This window comes from Herpailurus yagouaroundi, unplaced genomic scaffold, assembly GCF_014898765.1.
Source record: "Herpailurus yagouaroundi ecotype Mexico unplaced genomic scaffold, PumYag 280, whole genome shotgun sequence".
In the NCBI taxonomy this organism is placed as follows: Eukaryota; Metazoa; Chordata; class Mammalia; order Carnivora; family Felidae; genus Herpailurus; species Herpailurus yagouaroundi.
In genome coordinates this window covers 66,745-86,754 of record NW_024412497.1, presented here as the reverse complement: position 1 = coordinate 86,754, position 20,010 = coordinate 66,745, and the positions used below count along the sequence as shown (strand labels likewise).

At 37.6% G+C, this 20,010-nt stretch overlaps 1 protein-coding gene across 1 annotated transcript; it reads left to right on the top strand.

Moving 5' to 3' along the window:
• Nucleotides 1-528: 528 nt before the first annotated feature.
• Nucleotides 529-3,648, top strand: PCDHB1 (protocadherin beta 1). The gene has a single exon (XM_040461546.1). It carries the CDS (start codon nucleotides 646-648, stop codon nucleotides 3,100-3,102), a length of 2,457 nt encoding a protein of 818 aa, XP_040317480.1. The 5' UTR covers nucleotides 529-645; the 3' UTR covers nucleotides 3,103-3,648.
• Nucleotides 3,649-20,010: the final 16,362 nt, after the last annotated feature.

Below are 20,010 nucleotides of genomic sequence, written 5' to 3'. Positions count from 1 at the left end.
AAAGAAAAACCTCTGTCTGTCCCCTTTCTTTTTCCTGCTGACCACTTTCTCCAAACCCCTGCCCCTGCCTGACTTCCATCTGGCTCCAAAAGACACTGCAGGATCTTTTTTACTCCCCACCCCCCCCCCCACCTTTTTGGGTACAAAATAGGTGATTTTATTAAAACACAGGGACAGGACCCGTGGGCAAAAAGAGCTGCCTTTTTGACTCTCCCTTGATCTCTGGACAAGCAAGGTAGCTTGCTTACTCCTCGCTGTTTGCCGGTTGCTGCAGCAGCCCCAGCCGGCTCCCAGATTGGTGACTTCAGCTTAAGTGACTATCCTCATTGGCTTCTTAATTCCCAAGGACTTTTTTTCTGAAAGGGAATTAAAGACTCTGCGTTGCTTTGGCAACAACTTTCATCCTCTGCCTAACTCTCCAGAATGAGAACATATCTATTAATACACTGGATAGACTGGGGAGTTGAGTTGCTCAATGCAAATTTTCTTCCAAGTGCAAAACAGCTTACCGGGCTTTGCTAGCCCGGTGCTGCGGTTACAGAGGAGCAAAGCCGAGAGCAGCAGTCCCAAGAATCTGTGGGCAGAAAAGTGAAGTATACCCGCAACAGGTGGCGGCTGCTGCAGAGAGTGCGCTTGCGAGACCGGATGGCGGTTGCGCACAGAAAGCTCATGCAGAACAGGCAAGTAGGGTCTCTTCTCTTTTTTGTGTGCATATCTGTGGGAAGTGCAGCAACCATCCGCTACTCCGTGGCAGAAGAGATGGAGAGCGGTTCGTTTGTGGCTAATGTGGCTAAGGACCTGGGGCTGGAGGTAGGGAAGCTGGCTGCGCGCGGGGCGCGGCTGGTTTCCGAGGGCAACAAAGTGCACTTCCGGCTCCACCGCAAGACAGGGGATCTGTTCGTGAAGGAGAAACTGGATAGGGAGTCACTCTGTGGCAAAGCTGACCCGTGTGTTCTGCATTTTGAAATAGTCTTGGTGGAGCCACTGCAGTCCTTTCGTGTCGAGGTCAGGGTATTTGATATCAATGACAATGCCCCGATTTTCCTAAACAAGGAGCCGCTTTTAAAGATTCCGGAGAGTACCCCCTTGGGTTCACGTTTTCCTCTGCAGAGTGCCCAGGATCTGGACGTGGGCCTCAATGGTCTCCAAAACTACACCTTAAGCCCCAACAAGTATTTCCACCTGCATACCCGCTTTCGCAGCCATGGGCCCAAATACGCTGAGCTGGTGCTGGATAAGCCCCTGGACAGAGAGGAGCAGCCTGAAGTCAACTTGACAATTACAGCGGTGGATGGCGGGTCCCCTCCCAAATCTGGCATCGCTCACATCCGTGTGGTCGTTCTAGACGTCAATGACCACGTGCCTCAGTTCTCCAGATTGGTGTACCGCGCTCAGGTACTAGAAAATAGTGCCAATGGTTCTTTGGTGGTCACTGTGAGTGCCACAGACCTGGATGAGGGCTCCAACAAGGATATAACTTATTCCTTAGCTCAAAACCCAGAAGCAATTCTCCAGACGTTTCAGATTGATTCGCAGACTGGGGATGTTCGACTAAGAGGGCCCCTAGATTTTGAAGCAATTGAAACATATGATATTGACATTCAAGCCACCGATGGAGGGGGCCTCTCTGCCCACAGCAAAGTCCTGGTGGAAGTGGTGGATGTTAATGACAATCCTCCTGAAGTGACAATCTCCTCTGTGTCCAGCCCTCTCCCTGAGGACTCCCCATTAGAGACTGTAGTGGCCCTTTTCTCTATCCGAGACCGGGACATTCGAGTGGGAGGAAAAATCATCTGCTTCCTCAGAGAAGACCTTCCCTTTGCAGTCAAACCTACTTTCCGGAATTCTTACTCTCTGGTTACTGACAGAGTCTTGGATCGGGAAGAGGTCTCAGGCTACAATATCACCGTTGTTGCCATGGATACTGGGCCACCCAGTCTGTTCACAGAAACTGTGATTGAGGTGCTAATATCTGACATTAATGACAATCCCCCAATATTTCAGGAAGACTCATACATTTTGACTGTTCGAGAAAACAACAGCCCTGCAATTTTTATTGGCAAAGTTCATGCTGAGGATCTAGATTTGGGTGAGAATGCCCAAGTAACATATACTCTGCTTCCTCCAGAAAGTGGAGATTTATCAGTCTTTGCTTACATCTCCATAAATTCAGACAATGGGAAGCTCTATGCACTGAGAACCATGGATTATGAGGCCATTCAAAAGTTTCAGTTTGTGGTAAAGGCAACTGATGGGGGCTTCCTGTCACTGAGTAGCCAGGTTACTGTCAGAGTGGTTGTTCTGGATGACAATGACAACCGCCCAATGATCTTGTACCCACTGCAGAATGGCACCTTGCCCTGCAATGACCTAGTGCCCAGGTCTGCAGAGACAGGCTACCTGGTGACCAAGGTAGTGGCTGTGGACGGTGACTCAGGTCAGAATTCTTGGCTTTCATATCATCTCCTTAAGGCCACTGACACTGGGTTATTCTCTGTTCAACAACAAAATGGGGAAATCCGTACACTGCGGCAGATAGCTGAAAGAGACCCCGTGGTTCAGAAACTTACAATTCTTGTTCAGGATCATGGCCAACCAGCTCTTTCCACTACTGCCTCACTCAACATTTTGCTGGTAGATGGGTTTTCTGAGCCCTATCTACAGTTTCGGGATCCATCCAAGCATCCTACAAGGGTAAATCCATCCACTAAATATTTGGTCATTTCTCTGGCTGTGCTTTCCTTTCTCTTTCTCCTCTCTGTCACAGTGATCTTTGTTATACACATCTACCAGAAGGTTAAATATAGAGAAAAGTTCACAGTTCAAGAGCATTTCTATGATGACTGTAATTTCCCTAACAACTTGGTACAAGAAGGAGCCAATGGATCTTTATCTCAGCCATGTCCCTATGAAATGTGCTCGGCCACTGGCACTGGCAATAGTGAGTTTCGGTTCCTTAAGCGCTTTATGCCCAACTTCCCCTTCCCACATGGCACTGGAGAGGCAAAAACAGAGGCTGGCTCCAGTTTACCCCCAGATTCTGGTAGGAATAGGTCTCGGGGGTCAGAGGGCCATGGCCAAGTACCTGATGACTATATGTAGTTCTTGCTCATGAGCTATAAGTAATCATTATTCATGTGTCCTCTGGAAGTTCATTAGTTCTGGACCTGGAAATGCTTAGTTCCACAGAGATATCCTGTTATTTTGCCTTTAAATTGTTTTCTAGTAGACAGTTATGTATGCATGGAGAAGAAAACTAGCTTCTAGTTTTGATACATCAGGAAGCAGTTAGGTTTGAGAAACAGATATATAGCTTATCATTACTCAGAAATTTCTAGATTTTTATTCCTTAGTAAGTGGAGATCATCTTTGAATCATAAGGACACAAATGCCTGGTGAATGGTCCTCATAGATAATCAGGTAAAAGGAAAGGTAAAGAAAAAAAAAAAGAATTGACTTATTTGAGAATGTGAGTAAGGGTAGAAAGACTAAAGAGATTCAGTTCAGGAATGTTCTCCAAAATTAAGTTAGACGGGATTTCTTAATGGTCGTTTAGGCCTTAGGCAAGCCGAAACCTCTCTTTGTATACAGGTGTCTATCCCTTACTTATCAGGAACAGTTATTTGAATGTGGAGAATAAAAGGTAGATGAGGGGAAAAAAATCAGTAAGGCTTATTGTCATTAACAAATGCTATCAAAATAAAAGATATTAAAGGAAAAAGTGATAATACCAATTAAGTGGCCTTAAGAAAAGATACATTTTCAGATATTACCAGATTGGATTTTAGGCCATTTTCGCTTCTGAGGATTCTGAAGTGATGTCATGGAAACAGAAAAAAGGTACTTCCTAGCAAATCATTCATAAAATGAAATGGAATCATGAAAGAAGTTAGGCTTTTTTTTGGATTATCATGGTTTTGCCTTCATAAGCTATTTTAATTTCTCTCATTCTAAAATAAAAAAACCAATATTAAAATGTTAACATATTTCAATGATCCTAACCATACTTACTTGCCTTAAAAGTTTTTTTTTAAAGTTTGCTTTAATGACACTTTAATCATGTGCCTTATTTTATTTAAATGTCTGTAAACTCAGACCCATGAGGATATGTCCTGTACAGGAGAGCACAATATTTGTACCTGGATTTCTTAGGGTACAGAAGTATCTCTTAAAATACTTCTTAAATCATATTCATTGATATAAGCTTCATTCATAGAATTATGACTGACTCTGAATGGTACTATCTGGCTGTCTACCTGGTGACCAAGATATACTAAAATTTAGTGATAAGGTATTTTTAAAATGTTAGAAATGCTTAGGGCAGAACTGGTATAACCTATGTCTGCCTCCAGTATTTTCCTTAATATTTTGAGAATGGATAAATCAAATGTGGAATACCAATGAATTGTCTTTTTTATTAATATTAACTGTTTTCCATAAATCATGTTATAATCTGCTCATTTGGAGTAAAGGTCTTTCTTGAACAAAACATGGAATAGTGTTTCAGTATATTTAGGTTAGGATTGTTAAGGTATGCTGAAATCAGAGGCCTTAAGTGAGAAAGAAGATAGAATTCTTTTTTGGGTAAATAGTAATTAGTTAAAACATTATTAACTAAAAGCCTCTGGGTTAACTGCATTTGATTAAATAATTGTCATGGATTAACTGTATTTGATTACATTTCATGATGTGACCATAATCAATGACAAGACTCTGGCTTGATGGTAAGAATAAGGACAGAAAATTGTATAGAATGGTGATTTTAAGACTTTGAATTTCATTTTTTTTAAGTTTACTTATTTTGAGAGAGCGGGCAGAGAGAAAGGGAGAGAGAGAGAATCTCAAGTAGGCTCCCCACCATTAGCACAATGCCTAACGCGGGGCTCGAACTCATGAACTGTGAGATCATGACCTGAGTTGAAATCCAGAGTCCACGCTTAACTGACTGAGCCACCCAGGTGCCCCTAAGACTTTGAATTTCAAATAGTAAAGTTCACATACACAAATACACAAAATGGATGGAAAATATAGATTTGTCAACTTTTTCTTTTTCCATGTATGGAAAAATAATTAAAACAAAACAAACACTATTAATTTGTAACATTATTTCACAAAGGAAATGGCATTTTAATGTAAAAATGATAATACAGTGATCCAATAAAGGAAACTGTCCTCTAAACTAAAAACGTCATTTTATGAAAAATGTATTATGCCATTATTGGGCTCATTTTTGCCTTAGACCAGTAAAACTTTTGCCATTGACTTCAGATTGACAGCCACTGTGTTAATTGATGATCTGTCATTTTTATTCAGACTTCAAGTTTCTAAGAAAATTCCAATTGTACTTGATGATTAAAAACTAAAAACATCTCTGTCTCAATTTGCTGAATGTGATGTGAGCCATTTGAATTTGGAGAGCACTCTATATACCAGCTGAGATTAAGTCAGATTTCCATCCGCAAATTAAAATAAAGAATGGAAATAATTAGGACAGTTACCTTCCCTCAAATGTCAAGTGACGTTATAACTATGTATTTAGTCAAAGACCTAATTCAAGTGCTTTAAAGTGCTCTTGTATAAAAAGGCCATGATAAATATTCAATTAAAAATATCTAATTTGGGCAAATTGCTTCAATAACCTATTTAACTTTGAAATATATATAGACTTACATTTATACTGGAAGTTTTAAGTTATAAGGAATTTAAGCCCTTTAGAAACTTTTTGTTATGAGATAATTTTAGACTTACAAAACCACATGAGTAGTATAAAGTTCCCTTCACCTAGCTTCCCTTAATGTTAACATCTTACATAACCGTTGCCAGTTATCAAAATTAAGAAATTAACCTTGGTACAATTCTATTAACTAAACTACAGACTTTACTTAGGTTTCGCCACTTTTTTGCTTAGTGTCCTTTTTCTTTTCAAGGATCCAGTGCAAAATCCTACAACACATTTAATTATGTCTCCTTAGTTTCTACCATCCATGATAGTTTCTTAACCTTTCCTTGTCTTTCATGACCTCAAGACTTTTGAAGAGTACTAGTCAGTTATTTGTAAAAATGTTCCTCAACTTTTTTCAGTTTTATTGAGATATAATTGACATATAGTACTGTATATGTTCAAGGCATACAGGATAATGACTTGATTTACATGTATTGTGAAATGATTACCATAATAAGTTTAGTTAACAAACATGTCCCTCAATTTGAGATTGTCTTTGTCTTCTGTAGATTATTTTCAATTTTTTTTAATGTTTATTATTTATTTTTGAGAGAGAGACAGAGTGTGAGTGGGGGAGGGGCAGACAGAGAAGGAGACACAGAATCAGAAGCAGGCTCCAGACTCTGAGCTGTCAGCGCAGAGCCCGATGCAGGGCTTGAACCCATGAACCATGAGATCACGAGATCATGACCTGAGCCAAAGTCGGACACTCAACCAACTAAGCCACCCAGGCACCCCATAGATTATTGATGCTATGCATTATTGGGAAGAATGCTGCAGAAATGATATTGTATCCTTCTCAGTACATCATTATCAGGGGGTACATGATGTCAATGTGTCCTATTGACTGGTGACATTAATCTTTTAAAACAATTGTTAAAAATAACACAAAATTTACCATGTTAAAGATTTTTAAGTGTATAGTTCAGTAGTGTTAAGGTGATGTTAATCTCCAACACTTGCTTAATATAATATCTGTCAAGTTTCTCCACTGTAAAGTTACTATTTCTCTCTTTGTAATTAATAAATACTTGGAGAGAGACGCTTTGAAACTATACAAATATCATGTTTCTGCTTAAACTTTTGCCCATTAATTTTTGTATCCATTGCTGGATATTTCCTATAGCAATTAACACTGTGGCATTTGGATGGTAATTTTCTATTTCCCTGATTCCTTTTACACTAATTAATTGAAATTCTCCTATAAGGAAATCTTGTCATTTCTCCTCTATTTACTTATTATGTAGTCATTTCTTTATGTATAGTCTCATGGATATTTACCTTTTTATTTGGGTTATAATTCATTGTTATTATTATTTATTTTGTTGTTCAGGAAGTCTTTTTATCTGGGATGAAAAGCAGATTTATAAGACTGGAATTATCCACATAGAACACATCTGGCCAAAATAAGTATTTCTTTGTAACTCTATATTCTGTATGATCTTAAACAAGTATAAGTTTCTTAAATCTTGTTAAAGTTTCTTCATAATGATGTTTTAACTTCAAATAAAAATTATATTAATTTGATTTAAAATTCCCATTACAGTTATAAAACTACTAAATAAACAGTAAACTATGAAAACTTTAATTTTTATTATGTGGGCATATTTATATATTTATAAGCTATGTTTAATAGAGTTGTCAGTTAAGACATAGATTTATATGCTGAAATTAGACATACAGATATACAAGAAATGGAATTGGTCTGTCTGGTTCTATTTAATTCTCCTAAAAATAAGTAAATATATTGCTTTCTCTGCAATGTCTCTGTATTTTGCTGTTGTTGGTTTCTTTTTTTTAATGTTTTTTAAATTTATTTTTGAGAGAGAGAGCATGAGAAGGGGAGGGGCAGAGAGAGAGAGAGAGGGAGACAGAGGATCTGAAGTGGGCTCTGCTCTGACAGCAATGAGCCCTATGTGGAGCTCGAACTCAGAAACCGCGAGATCATGACCTGAGCCGAAGTCAGACACTCAACCAGTGAGGCACCCAAATGCCCGGGTTGGTTTCTATTTAAAGATGAATTTGTCTCCTTTGTGGAAGCAGAACTCATCCATGTAAGTCTCCTATATAAAGGCCTATTTTCTGTACAGTTGAATATCATTAAAGTATGCAACTAATCAGGCACTCTTCAACCAAAAATTTGACTTCATTTACAATTTCTGTAACACTTAAAAATATTACTAAAGTATTGGTTGTGTTTATATAACACTGAAATAAAATATTAAAAAGTAAAAATGACACAGTTTTCTCTTAAGCTGGTGAAGCAAGCTTATACTTCTGTGCACCATGCCCTGCTCACATGAACACACAAAAAAATAGATAAAAATTAGAAAATGTGTAAAACAAAATGGAACAAACATAAAATAGCGAGCAAGGATGAAGCCCTTATATTTCTGAGCTACAGGATGGGAAGCTGGCATTGGTTGTCATGAATTTGGCTCTGATGGGCTATTGGGAGAAAAATGTTCTCCATGCAAGATGGAAAATAAAAGCTGGGGTCGCTGCTTAGAGCCAGAAGCTAAAATGGGTCTATCTTGCTCATGAAAAAAAGGTTGAAAAACCACTGCCAAAAATTTCTGAAGATATGACACACACAAATGGAAAGATATTCCACTCTCATGGATTGGAAGAAAAAATATTGTTAAAAGGTTCATACTACCCAAAGCAATCTATAGATTTAATGCAATCCCTATCAAAATACCAACAGCATTTTTCACAAAACTAGAACAAGTGATCCTAAAATTTGTGTGAAACCACAAGGACCCCAGATAGCCTAAACAATCTTGAAAATACAAAACAAAGCTAAAATTATCAAAATTCCAGATTTCAAGTTATACTACAAAGCTATAATAATCAAAACAGTATGATATTGGCACAGAAATAGACACATACAAGAATAGAACAGGATGGGAAGCCCAGAAACAAACCCATGATTATATGGTCAGTTAATCTTAAACAAAAGAGACAAGAATACACAATAGGAAAATGACAGTCCAACAAATGATGTTTGGAAAACTGGATGGCTACATGCAAAAGAATGAAACTGGATTACTCTCTTACACCATAAAGAAAAATAAACTCAAAATGGATTAAAGACCTAAATGTAAGACCTAAAATCATAAAAATCCAAGAAGAGAGCACATGCAGTAATTTCTCTGATATTGGCCATAGCAACATTTTTCTAGATATATCTCCTGTGGCAAAAGAAGTTAAAGCAAAAATAAATTATTGGGATTAGATCAAACTGAAAAGCTTCTGCACAGCAGAGGAAACAACGAAACTAATGGAAAACCAACTGAATGAGAGAAAGACATTTGCAAATGATGTATCCAATAAAGGGTTAGTATCCAAAATATATAAAGAATTTACACAATTCAACACCCCAAAAACAAATAATCCAATTAAAAAATAAGCAGAAGACATGAACAGATATTTCTCCAAAGAAGACATCCAGATGTCCAAAAGACTCATAAAAAGATGCTCAGCATTACTCATCATCAAGAAAACACAAGTCAAAACTACAATGAGATATCACCTCATACCTGTCAGAATGGTTAAAATCAAAAACATAGGAAACAAGTGTTGGCAAGGATGTGGAGAAAAAGGAACCCTCATGCACTCTTAGTGGGAATGCAAACTGGTGCAGCCACTGTGGAAAACAGCATGGAAGTTCCTCAAAAAATTAAAACTAGAACTACTCCATGATCCAGTAATCACACTACTGGGAATTTACCCAAAGAACACAAAAACACCAATTCAAAAGGATATATGCATCCCTATGTTTATGGCAGCATTATTTACAATAATTAGAAGCAGTCCAAGTGTCTGTCGATAGATGAATGGATAAAGAGGTGAAACACACACACACACTCACACACACACTTGAATTTATTCAGCCATATAAAGAATGAAATCTTGACATTTGCAACAACATGGATGGAGCTAGAGAGTATAATGCTAACCAAAATATGTCAGTCAGAGAAAGACAAATATGGTTTCATTCGTATATGGAATTTAAGAAACCAGTGAATTAAGGAAGAAAAAGAGAGACACAAACCAAGAAACAGACTCTTAACTATAGAGAACAAACTGATGGTTACCAGAGGGGAGGTCAGTGGGGGAATGGGTGAAATAGGAGATGGGAATTAAATAGTACACTTATCATGATGAGCACTCAGTAATGTATAGAATTGTTGAATCATTATATTGTATACCTGAGACTAATATAGCACTGTATGTTAACTATACTGGAATTAAGATTAATAACTTAATAAAAATTTAAAAAAGAAAGTCTCAGTAAAGAAATAAAAAATACAAAGAAGAACTAAATGGAAATTTTAGAACTGAAATATACAATAACTAAAATAAAAAGCTTAGTGGATAGGCTGAATAGTAGAATGGAGGAAATAGACAAAAGAATCAGTTAATTGGCATACAGAACAATAGAAATTACCCAGTCTGAACAAGAAAGAAAATATACTTTAAAGTAAATGAACAGAATTTCAGAGATGTGTGGGAAAATAACAAAAGATCTAATATTTGTGTTATTGGAGGTGTAGAAGGAAAGGAGAAGGAAGATAGGGCTAAAAAAGTATGCAAAGGGATAAACTGACAACTATCCATATTTGGCTAAAGACATACACTTGGATATTTAAAAAGCTGAGCAAGGGGCAACTGGGTGGCTCAGTCAGTTAAGCCTTTGACTCTTGATCTCAACACAGGTCTTGATCTCAAGGTCATGAGTTCAAGCCCTGCATTAGGCTTCATGTTGGGCTCTGTGCTGGTCATGAAGCCTACTTAAAACTGAGACTCCAAACAGTAAAAAACTAAGAAATCCACACCAAGACATGTTATAGTCAAACTTCTGAAAACTAAGACAAAAAGTCTTGAAAGCAGCTAGAAAAAGGACACTAAAAAATTACCTATAGGGGAAAACCAATTTGAATGATAGGGGGTTTCTCATCAGAAATGATGGAGGCCAGAAGCAAGTAGCACAATGTTTCTAGTGACTGAAAGAAAAGAACTGTCAACCCAATATCCCATACTCAGTTAAAAGATCCTTCAGGAATAAAGAGGACATCAAGACATTCTCAGGTGAAGGAAAACTGAGAGCTTTGTCATTAGCAGACTGCCCCTAAAAGAATGGCTAAGAGAAGTTCTCTAAACAGAAAGGAAATAATTTAAAAGGGAACCGTGGCGAGTGCCTGGGTGGCTCAGTTGGTTACGCGTCCAACTTTGGCTCAGGTCATGATCTAGGAGTCCATGTGTTTGAGCCCCACATTGGGCTCTGTGCTGACAGCTCAGAGCCTGGAGCCTGCTTTTAGATTCTGTGTCTCTGTCTCTCTCTGCCCCTCTCCTGCTCGCACTTGCCCTTTCTCACTCTTGCTCTCTCTCAAAAAATAAATAAACATTAAAAAAAATTTTTAAAAAGGAAACTTGGAACATCAGTAAACAATAAAGAACACAGTGAGTAAAAAATGGGTGAATACAATAGGCTTTCTTCTCCTCTTGAATTTCCTAAATTATGTTGAAACAAAAATGGCAACACTGCCTGATGTGGTTCTGAATGTATATAGAGGGAATAACTAACTATATTTCATTCAAACAGATGAAATGATATAAGTAGACTGTGAAAAGTTATCTATATATAATGTAATACCTAAAGCAGCCACTAAAAAGTCTTATAAAGCAATATACTCAGAAACACTATAGATAAATCTAAATCAAATGTTTAAAAAAGGTCAAGTAACCTACAGAAAGAGAAAAAGAAAACAGAAACAAACAGAAACCAAAAATTAAAATGGCAGACTTAAGCCCTAGCATATGAATAATTACATTAAATGTAAGTGATGCAGCAGTACCTGGGTGGCTCAGTGGGTTAAGCATCCGAATTCGGTTCAGGTCATGATCTCACCATTCATGGGTTCGAGCCCTGCAGCGGGCTCTGTGCTGACAGCTCGGAGCCTGGGGCCTGTTTCATATTCTTTGTCTCCCTCTCTCTCTGTCCCTCCCCTGCTCTCACTCTGTCACTCTCTCAAAAATAAACATTAAAAGATTTTTTTTTTAATGTAAATGATCCAAACACACCAGTTAAAGACAGAAGTTGGCAGAATGGATTAAAAAACATGACTTCAATATATACTGTCTATAATAAATTCACTTCAGATATAACAATACAGGTTAGTTGAAAGTTAAAGTATGGGAAAATATATATCATAAATATGTTAATAAAAGAAACAGGTGTGGCCATATTAATATCAGAAATTTCAGAGAAAGAAAATTATCAGAGGCAGAAAGGTACATGATATAGTGGTAAGAAAGTCAGTTCACTAAGAAGCCATAGTGATCCTAAATGCTCACGTGTGGAACAACAGAGCTGCAAAATATGTGAAGCAAAATTGATAGAACAGAAAGGAGAGACAGACAAATTCACAACTGTAGTTTGGAGACCTCAGCATTTCTCTCGGCCATTGACAGAAGTAGACAAACTCAGCAAGAACTCGACAACCAACTAACAGGATCTAATAGACATATATAGGACACTCTACCCAAGAAGAACAGAATTATACTCTTTCTAAGTGCTCACAGAACATGTACCAAAATAGTAGATTATATCCTGGACCATTAAATAAATCTTAACAAATTTAAAGTAATTATTATGATAGAGAAGGCACTCAGCAACCACAATAAAAGTAAACTAGAAATCACTAATAGAAGGATAAGATAAAACTATCCAAAACACTTCAAACCTAAATGATACACATATAAATAATGCACATATTAAGGAGGAAGTGCCAAGAGCAATTTTAAAGTGCATTGAACTGAATGAAAATGAAAATACAACATATCAGAATTTGCGGGGCACAGCTAAAATAGTGTTAGGAGGGAAATGTATAGTACTAAATGTAAACATTAAGACAGAGGAAAAGCCTCAAATCAATAGTCTAAGCCTACCCTCAAGAACCTAGACAAAGAAGAACAAAACAAATCCAAAGCAAGGAGATGGAAGTATATAATAATAAAAGCAGAAATCAATGAAATTCAAAACAGAAAAATAATAGAATAATTAGTGAAGCAGAGAGCTTGTTCTTAGAGAAGTTCAAAGAAAAAGAGAAAACACAAAGTACTAATCCCAGGAATGAAACAGATCATTACCACAGACCTTGGAGATATCAAAAGGATTAAAAGGGAGGGGTGCCTGGGTGGCTCATTGGTTTAAGCTCAGGTCATGATCTCATGGTTTGTGGGATCCAGCGTGTGAATCAGGCTCTTTGCTGACAGAGTGGAGCCTGCTTGGCATTCTCTCTCCCTCTCTGCCACTCCCCTGAATGTGTTTTCTCTCTTTCTCTCTGTCTCTCTCTGTAAATAAACATTTAAAAAAGCTGATATTGTTAACACAACAAATTACTCACATGTGCATACAACTCAAGTTGCAGGACTCTCCTTTAAATTGAGTATTAGACATCTGTACCAAATTCAAATCAGAAAAAAGGGCCCATTCCTAGTCTTTTAGTTGTCAACCCACAATACTTCATAAAGTCTCTGTGCTGTTCACTCACTGAAAGACTGCATTGAATTTCACATAAGCCCTGATGTTCCCATCTTTTGAGAAAATCTCATTTCTCACAAAATCAGAAATACTTCATCAGGAGTAGAAAATAATTTCACTGGGTTTGTGTTTAAGTTGGTACCATAAAATTCAACTTAGTTCAAACAAACCTCACCTCCTCTGGAATCTTCCTCATAGCCCATTTCTGTTCTTACTTAGTATCCGTTTGAGTAGTCATAGTGCCTGTGCAAATCTCTTATCTTAGCCCTTAGCTCCCACTAAGGTCATTGTCTCTGGGTCCCCCGTCTAGGCTGTAACCTCCTGGGGTGTAGGCACCAGGCTTTATTCCATTTTCTACCCTCAATATCTTTCACACGGCCTGAATATAATCCCAAACACCTGCCGATGAATTAATAAATTCAATTAATGCATGGCCAAATGGGTGGCCTCTCTGAAATGGAAGAAATCCAGTTCAAGTTACTCTCAAAAGAAATTGTACAGCTATGACAGTATAACGAAATAATTGATAATTAGAAATATAATAAAACCGTGCACCAATTAATAATTGTTTTTGTTCACATTGGTTAAACCAAAAACCCGAGGAGTAGCCCGAAGAAATAATTTAAGAACTGTGCCACCAGACGACGGACACGACGAAGAACAGATTTTGACAGTTTCTGACGGAAAGCTTGGTATATACATCAGGTTTTCAGTTCGGACGCCTGGTGGTGCTACAGGCTAAAAAGTAGGAGGAGGAGCCTGACTTTTGCCTCAGACTCCATTTTAGAAAAGACAAAACCTGAAAGGTGCTGGGGATGGACGCGGCTTGGAAAGTGTCGGCTGCAAGCTCGGATTGCAGACCTTTCTTAAAATGAATGAGAACTAGACATAAATTGACGTTATTCCTCTTACAGACTCCCGAAGGCTTCGTTTGTTACAGACAGCGCCTTCAGAGGATGTGCAGGAAATTGTGGGAGAGAAAATCTGGCAGAAAAGGCAAGTGGTAAGTTTTCCTTTTCTTCCTGAGAGTATTGCAGGCGGCCCTGGGAAAGGAAGGTGCCTATTAATGGCCAGAGTTTCCGGAGATTTGGCGTCGGCTGCGGGAAGGGGAGCGTCCGTGTACCTGCGGAAGGACAGACAAGAGCAGGGTGGTTTCCAAACAAATCCAAGAATATTTTAGCTCCACCCACAGAAGAGTCTTTTCTCCCGAACAGGAAACCAGACCTGTAGGAGTTCAGCGTTTCCAAGTATTACCTGTAAACTTCTTTTTGGTTTTCTGAGAAAAAAAAGCTATGAGTCTAAGATGTTTCTTCTTTGAAAAATTCTTCTGAACGTTGCAGAATGTGCACCGGGGACATGCGTGAGATTTGGGTGAATTTTCCGTAACTGGAAACTACACCATCAGTTCAATATCCATTCTCACAATGAAGTGCAGTAGTGGGGTAAGTAATTTACTCATTCGTGGCAAAAGAAATCTCTGGATGAAGAACAACCCAAGGTAAGTCTGACTGTCACAGAGAGGAATGGTAGTTATCAGCACTAGTTGGGACCTCCTAGGTCTAAATAATGACAACCAGCGACAACCCTTTTGATGCAGTCCCCTCGGCAACCTGGTTGTCAGAAGTTTCTGCTGAAGATTTAGTCTTAATAATTAAGAAACGGCTCGCTGAATAATCTGAGCTCACTAAATCCTCCAATATCTGGAAACTACTCGGGAACATTTTAATTACTGCTGATATCTGTGCATTGTAAATATGCACTGCAAGGAAATTACCAGGCAGTTTCAGGGCTATGTGCTAAATACTTAGAAAATTTACAGCAGAAATAGTTTCAGAAATCTGTCTCCCTGTGAAGGATGTTGGATGACAATCTCAATGGATCACAGTTCTACAGAATTGGTCATGTTGACACTTAATCTGCTCATCCTGGAAAATTTCCAGAAACAGACTTCACCTGTTCAAGGATCATAATCTAAGCACTCTGGACTAAAAAGAAAATGCCTTGATCCTTCCTTCCAGAATTTTTTTTCCATTAAATGTTCAAAATATTCCATACTCTGCCAGCCTAATGCAGGACAGAGAGAAGAGAGATTCATGCAAGCAACATCACTTTATCTTCAGTGAAACTAAGTTCTTTGAAGCTGAAAACAAGACAATAGGTAGATACAGCTATCATCCTTGGTATTGTTGCTTTGGGGCTCTGGATAAAAAGCAGAGGAAAACATCCCTTTTCTGAATAGCATCATAGTTGTTTTACGGCTCTACCTTTTGTAGTGTTTTCTTCGGAGGCATAGCTAAGGTTAATTTATAGTCAACAAGTATGGATAACTTAGCTATTTTTATCTTTTTATTTACCTCATAATGGTCTTGGTTTAGAAGCCAGTAACTTCTATATTAAGTACTGAAAAAGAATGCATTGTTTTCTGTGCAGACCTAATTTCCTTTGATCTTTCATAAAGGTAAGTTACCCCTAAAATTTTGTGTACACTATCCTAGGAGGTATCCCAGTGCGTGACCAGGAAACTCATCCCAGTCTATCCATAAAATGATAATCTTTAAGAGGGAAGTATTCCCAGGGAAGGCTGGGCTATTTCTTTTAAAGTCATCTTTTATTTTCTTGATATTTCATAGATGATGGCCCATAAATTGTGATAGTTTACTTTTCAGCTAGACTCCTGTCCATCTGCTAAATTCAAATAACTATTTGATTACTATTATGTAGTTTTTACTTTTTATTGAAATAAAGTCACTTTGATGACATCGATGAGACAAAATCAGATGCAGATATCAAACCTCAGGAGAAAAGTAATTGATAGAAATAAATGTCTCCTTCGTTATTTACGGTGTAATCCACTGAGTCGCTGTGAAGCTTATTTATTGATATGCTAAATTTGTATGTGTTAATTTTTACTAAGTTTTCTTATTAAGATAAAAAATAATTCATTCTTTAACAATTAATATCCCAGCATCTCCAATACACTGAAACAGAATGCCATTTAATATGGAGTGGTGAAATAACCTCATCTTTCTTCTCTTTGCATCAATGTTTAATAGTCTCTGGTATGGTTTAGAATAATCAAAGACAGCAGATGCAAAAGCATGATATGCCTCAAATGAGATCTAATTGCTGGTTTTTAATGTATTTGTAATAGTTGCTGAGAAACTAAAAACACATTATTCAATACATTAGATAATAAGCCTATTACATAAATATGAAATATTTGATATTTATGTTTGTCTCCCTAAAATACTTTTCTTCTTTCTGGAGAGTTTGAAAAACTAAGAGAAGCCTGGTGATTACACTGCAGGCTCAGATGGTAGAGCAACCTGACTGCAAATATACACTGTATGCTCCATATTAAACTACTCTGACTTTGAGAGTGTATTGGAAGCCTGAGACTCTGGTGGCATAAAGAACACAAAGATCAGTGTGATAAAACTGATTATTCAAAGCTGTATTTGCTAAGAAGGTGTTAGAAGAAGGAATAATGGAATACTTAAAGCCCAATCTAAGACAAACTTTGATTGTTTCTATTTTACTTAGCATATAACATTGAGGAAACTGAACTCCTACAGAATTCTGTTCCAGAGGCACTAGAGGGCACTTCCTTCATTGCTAATTTAGCAGATATTTTGGGCCTGAGAGTGGGGAAGCTATGGGTGGTGGTTGAGGGGGGTGGGGATGAGAGGGTAATTAATATTTCTGAAGATAAAAGACAGCATTTTCAAACCAACAGACTCAGGATTTGCTGCTAAATAGAAATTGGATCCAGAGTTGGTGTACAGACCAAGCGAGACACGGGCGCTGAATTTTCAGTTGCTAAAATAAAATCTTTTGCATTTTTCCAAGATGAGATTCATGGATACAATCATTCACCAGTGTCTTCTTGGACTTGAGAATGCTGCAAAAAATCCATTAGAGCATTGCTATATTAGCCAAAGTCCATAAAGGTGGCAGGACTTGGATATAAACAATAGTACTCATAAGTATACCTTGAATCCCAATTCTCATGTCTACTTTTGACAACTGCCAGGACAGTGGTGGCAAGAAATATCCAGAGCTGGAATGGCAGATTTCTCAGTGGAAAGAAATGGGTTGGGTTTAACTTAACCATAACAATATTGGATGATCAGTATTGTTGGCCAGACCCAGATCTGCACTGGTCTTCATTGGAAAAGTTATTGGTTGTCAGTTATTTTGCTCAGCTGTATTATAAATTGTTAATCCCAGAAGAAAGCTTTCTCTCCTTGGCTATCACCATTTTTGTCAGAGATTGGAATATAAGATATAATAGAGAAATATTTTTAAGGTATTTCTGGGCTCCTAAAGACTTAAGGAAAACTTCTGATAAAACATAGATATTGGAGTGGGGGGGGTTAAGCAACTGACTCGATTTTGGCTCAGGTCATGATCTCATGGTTTGTGGAATTGAGCCCCCCCGTGGGGCTCTACACTGATAGCACAGAGCGTATTTGGGATTCTCTCTCTCTTTCTCTGCCTCTGCCTCTCCCACTCATAAACACACACACACACTCTCAAAATAAATAAACTTTAAATAAACATAGATAATGGTTTTTAAAAACCCATTAATAAAATCCATAGATTCCAAGGCAATACTAAAGTACAGTGTGTATTCTGAGATCATCAATTATGAAGGACTTTCTGGAAAGTATATTGTCCTGATGTAAAGAGGACTCCACTCCTGTTAATCATGTCATTAATTATGAACTACATCCCAGGGCACTAGTTTGGGACCTTAGTTGCTGTTTTCTGTTTCAGATCCAAACCAGATAAACAATAGAGATGTTTTGTCTTCATAATACCTTCCCTACACCCTAAAACCTTTGGTTGAGATGGACATTAAAAATACAAGTACAATTCTATTATCACTGCCAGAAATCAGGAGTTTCTCAAGCTGAAAATGAAACGTAATATAACCATATTTTTATTTTCACCAAATGGCCTCTACTTAACAAGCAAGAGAACACAGCTTCTGAGAGCATGTGCTCTAGTAGCACATGTAGCTGCTGTAGATGCTTAGAAAATTGCCCAAGTAACTACTCCCTCCTGCTGCCCCTCCCTCAAAATGAACACAAAGAACCTGTTTGCTCTGACATCTCTGAATTGTAAGGCCCTAAGTATCAAGTTCTGCATAAGGGAAAGAGCAGCTGTCTCAAATTGAGCAGCATGGTGTCAGTGTGAGTGATAGTGTTTGATGACAATGGCAACTTACCCTTCATATTTTACCTGATGCAGAAAGAGATAACTGGATGCAGAAAGATGTTGAAGGTGGCAGCAGTGAACAGAGATTAGGTCTGGAAGGCCTTCGTGTGTTATCAACTATTTATAGGCTTGAATCTCACAGTCTGTTTAATGTGAAATCCCAAGACAGGGAAGTATATGCTACCAAGTTTCTGAGTAATAGCAACCTAGCCATGATCTGACTTAAGGTTATAGTCAAGGACACTGAGATGCCACCTTACTCCATGTTCAGACTATGACCTGTTGCTGGTCAGTTGTCTTTTTCAGCTCTACTGACCATATTTTAACAGGTGCCAGGAAAAGTTTTAGACTCCTCACTTAGCATCTACTTGGTCATTATTGTGGTCTCAGTATTCTTCAGCTATCTTATCTGCCTATTCCTTTTCATGGTGTGTGTTCAAATAAGTACCCTAATGTGACAGTACATACTCATAATTGCATTTTCTCATTTTCAAATATTATTTCCTTATATATATTTATCACATTTAAATTGGTAATTTATGCTTTGTATTTTGTAGTCAGATTCTCAGGTTTCCTTCCCGTTGACATATTCTTTGCCTTCCCTTACATCTTTAGACTTCATTATTACTTTTCTGTATTGTATTTGGTAGTTAAAAAACACTTAGGCATATTTTCTTTCTAAAATGAAATTTCAGGGTGAGGGGATGAGCAAAATGGATGAAGGGAATCAAGAAGTACAGACTTCCAGTTACAAAATAAATGAGTCATGGGGATGTAAAAGTACAGCATAGGGAATATAGTCAGTAATACTGTAATAACTTTGTATGGTGACAGATGGTAACTACACTTATCGTGTGAGCATTTTGTAATGCATATAAATATTGAATCACTGTGTTGTATACCTGAAACTAATATAATAGCATATGTCAATTATACTTCAATTAATTTTAAAGAGAGAGAGAGAGAGAGAGGGAGAGAAACCAAGAAACAGACTCTTAACTATTGAGGACAAACTGATGGTTTCCAGAGGGGAGGTGGACGGGTGATGGGTGAAATAGGTGATGGGGATTAAGGAATGCATTTGTCCTGATGAGCACTGGGTAATGTATGGAATTGATGAATCACTATATTGTACACCTGAAACTAATATAACATCGTATGTTAACTATGCTGGAATTAAAATGAAATAAAATAAAATGAAATTTTAATTGTGCTCTTAGTAAAAATGCAATCATCTATCAGACTGGCAAAACCTGATACAAATTTTAGCTTATTTTAATAATGGGAGAGAAGATATCTGAGATTCTTGGAAAAAATCATATAGAGTATATGAAAACATATAAAACATATATATACATATGTACGCATATATACATATCCCTAGGAGAGAGAGAGAAAGAGACGTAGTCCAATATATACACAATACTAGCCAGAACCCATGGCAATGCCTCGTCAAGACTTTCTTTCAAGGGAACACTTTGTACTAATAGACTATGATAATTCTCCTAAAGCAAAA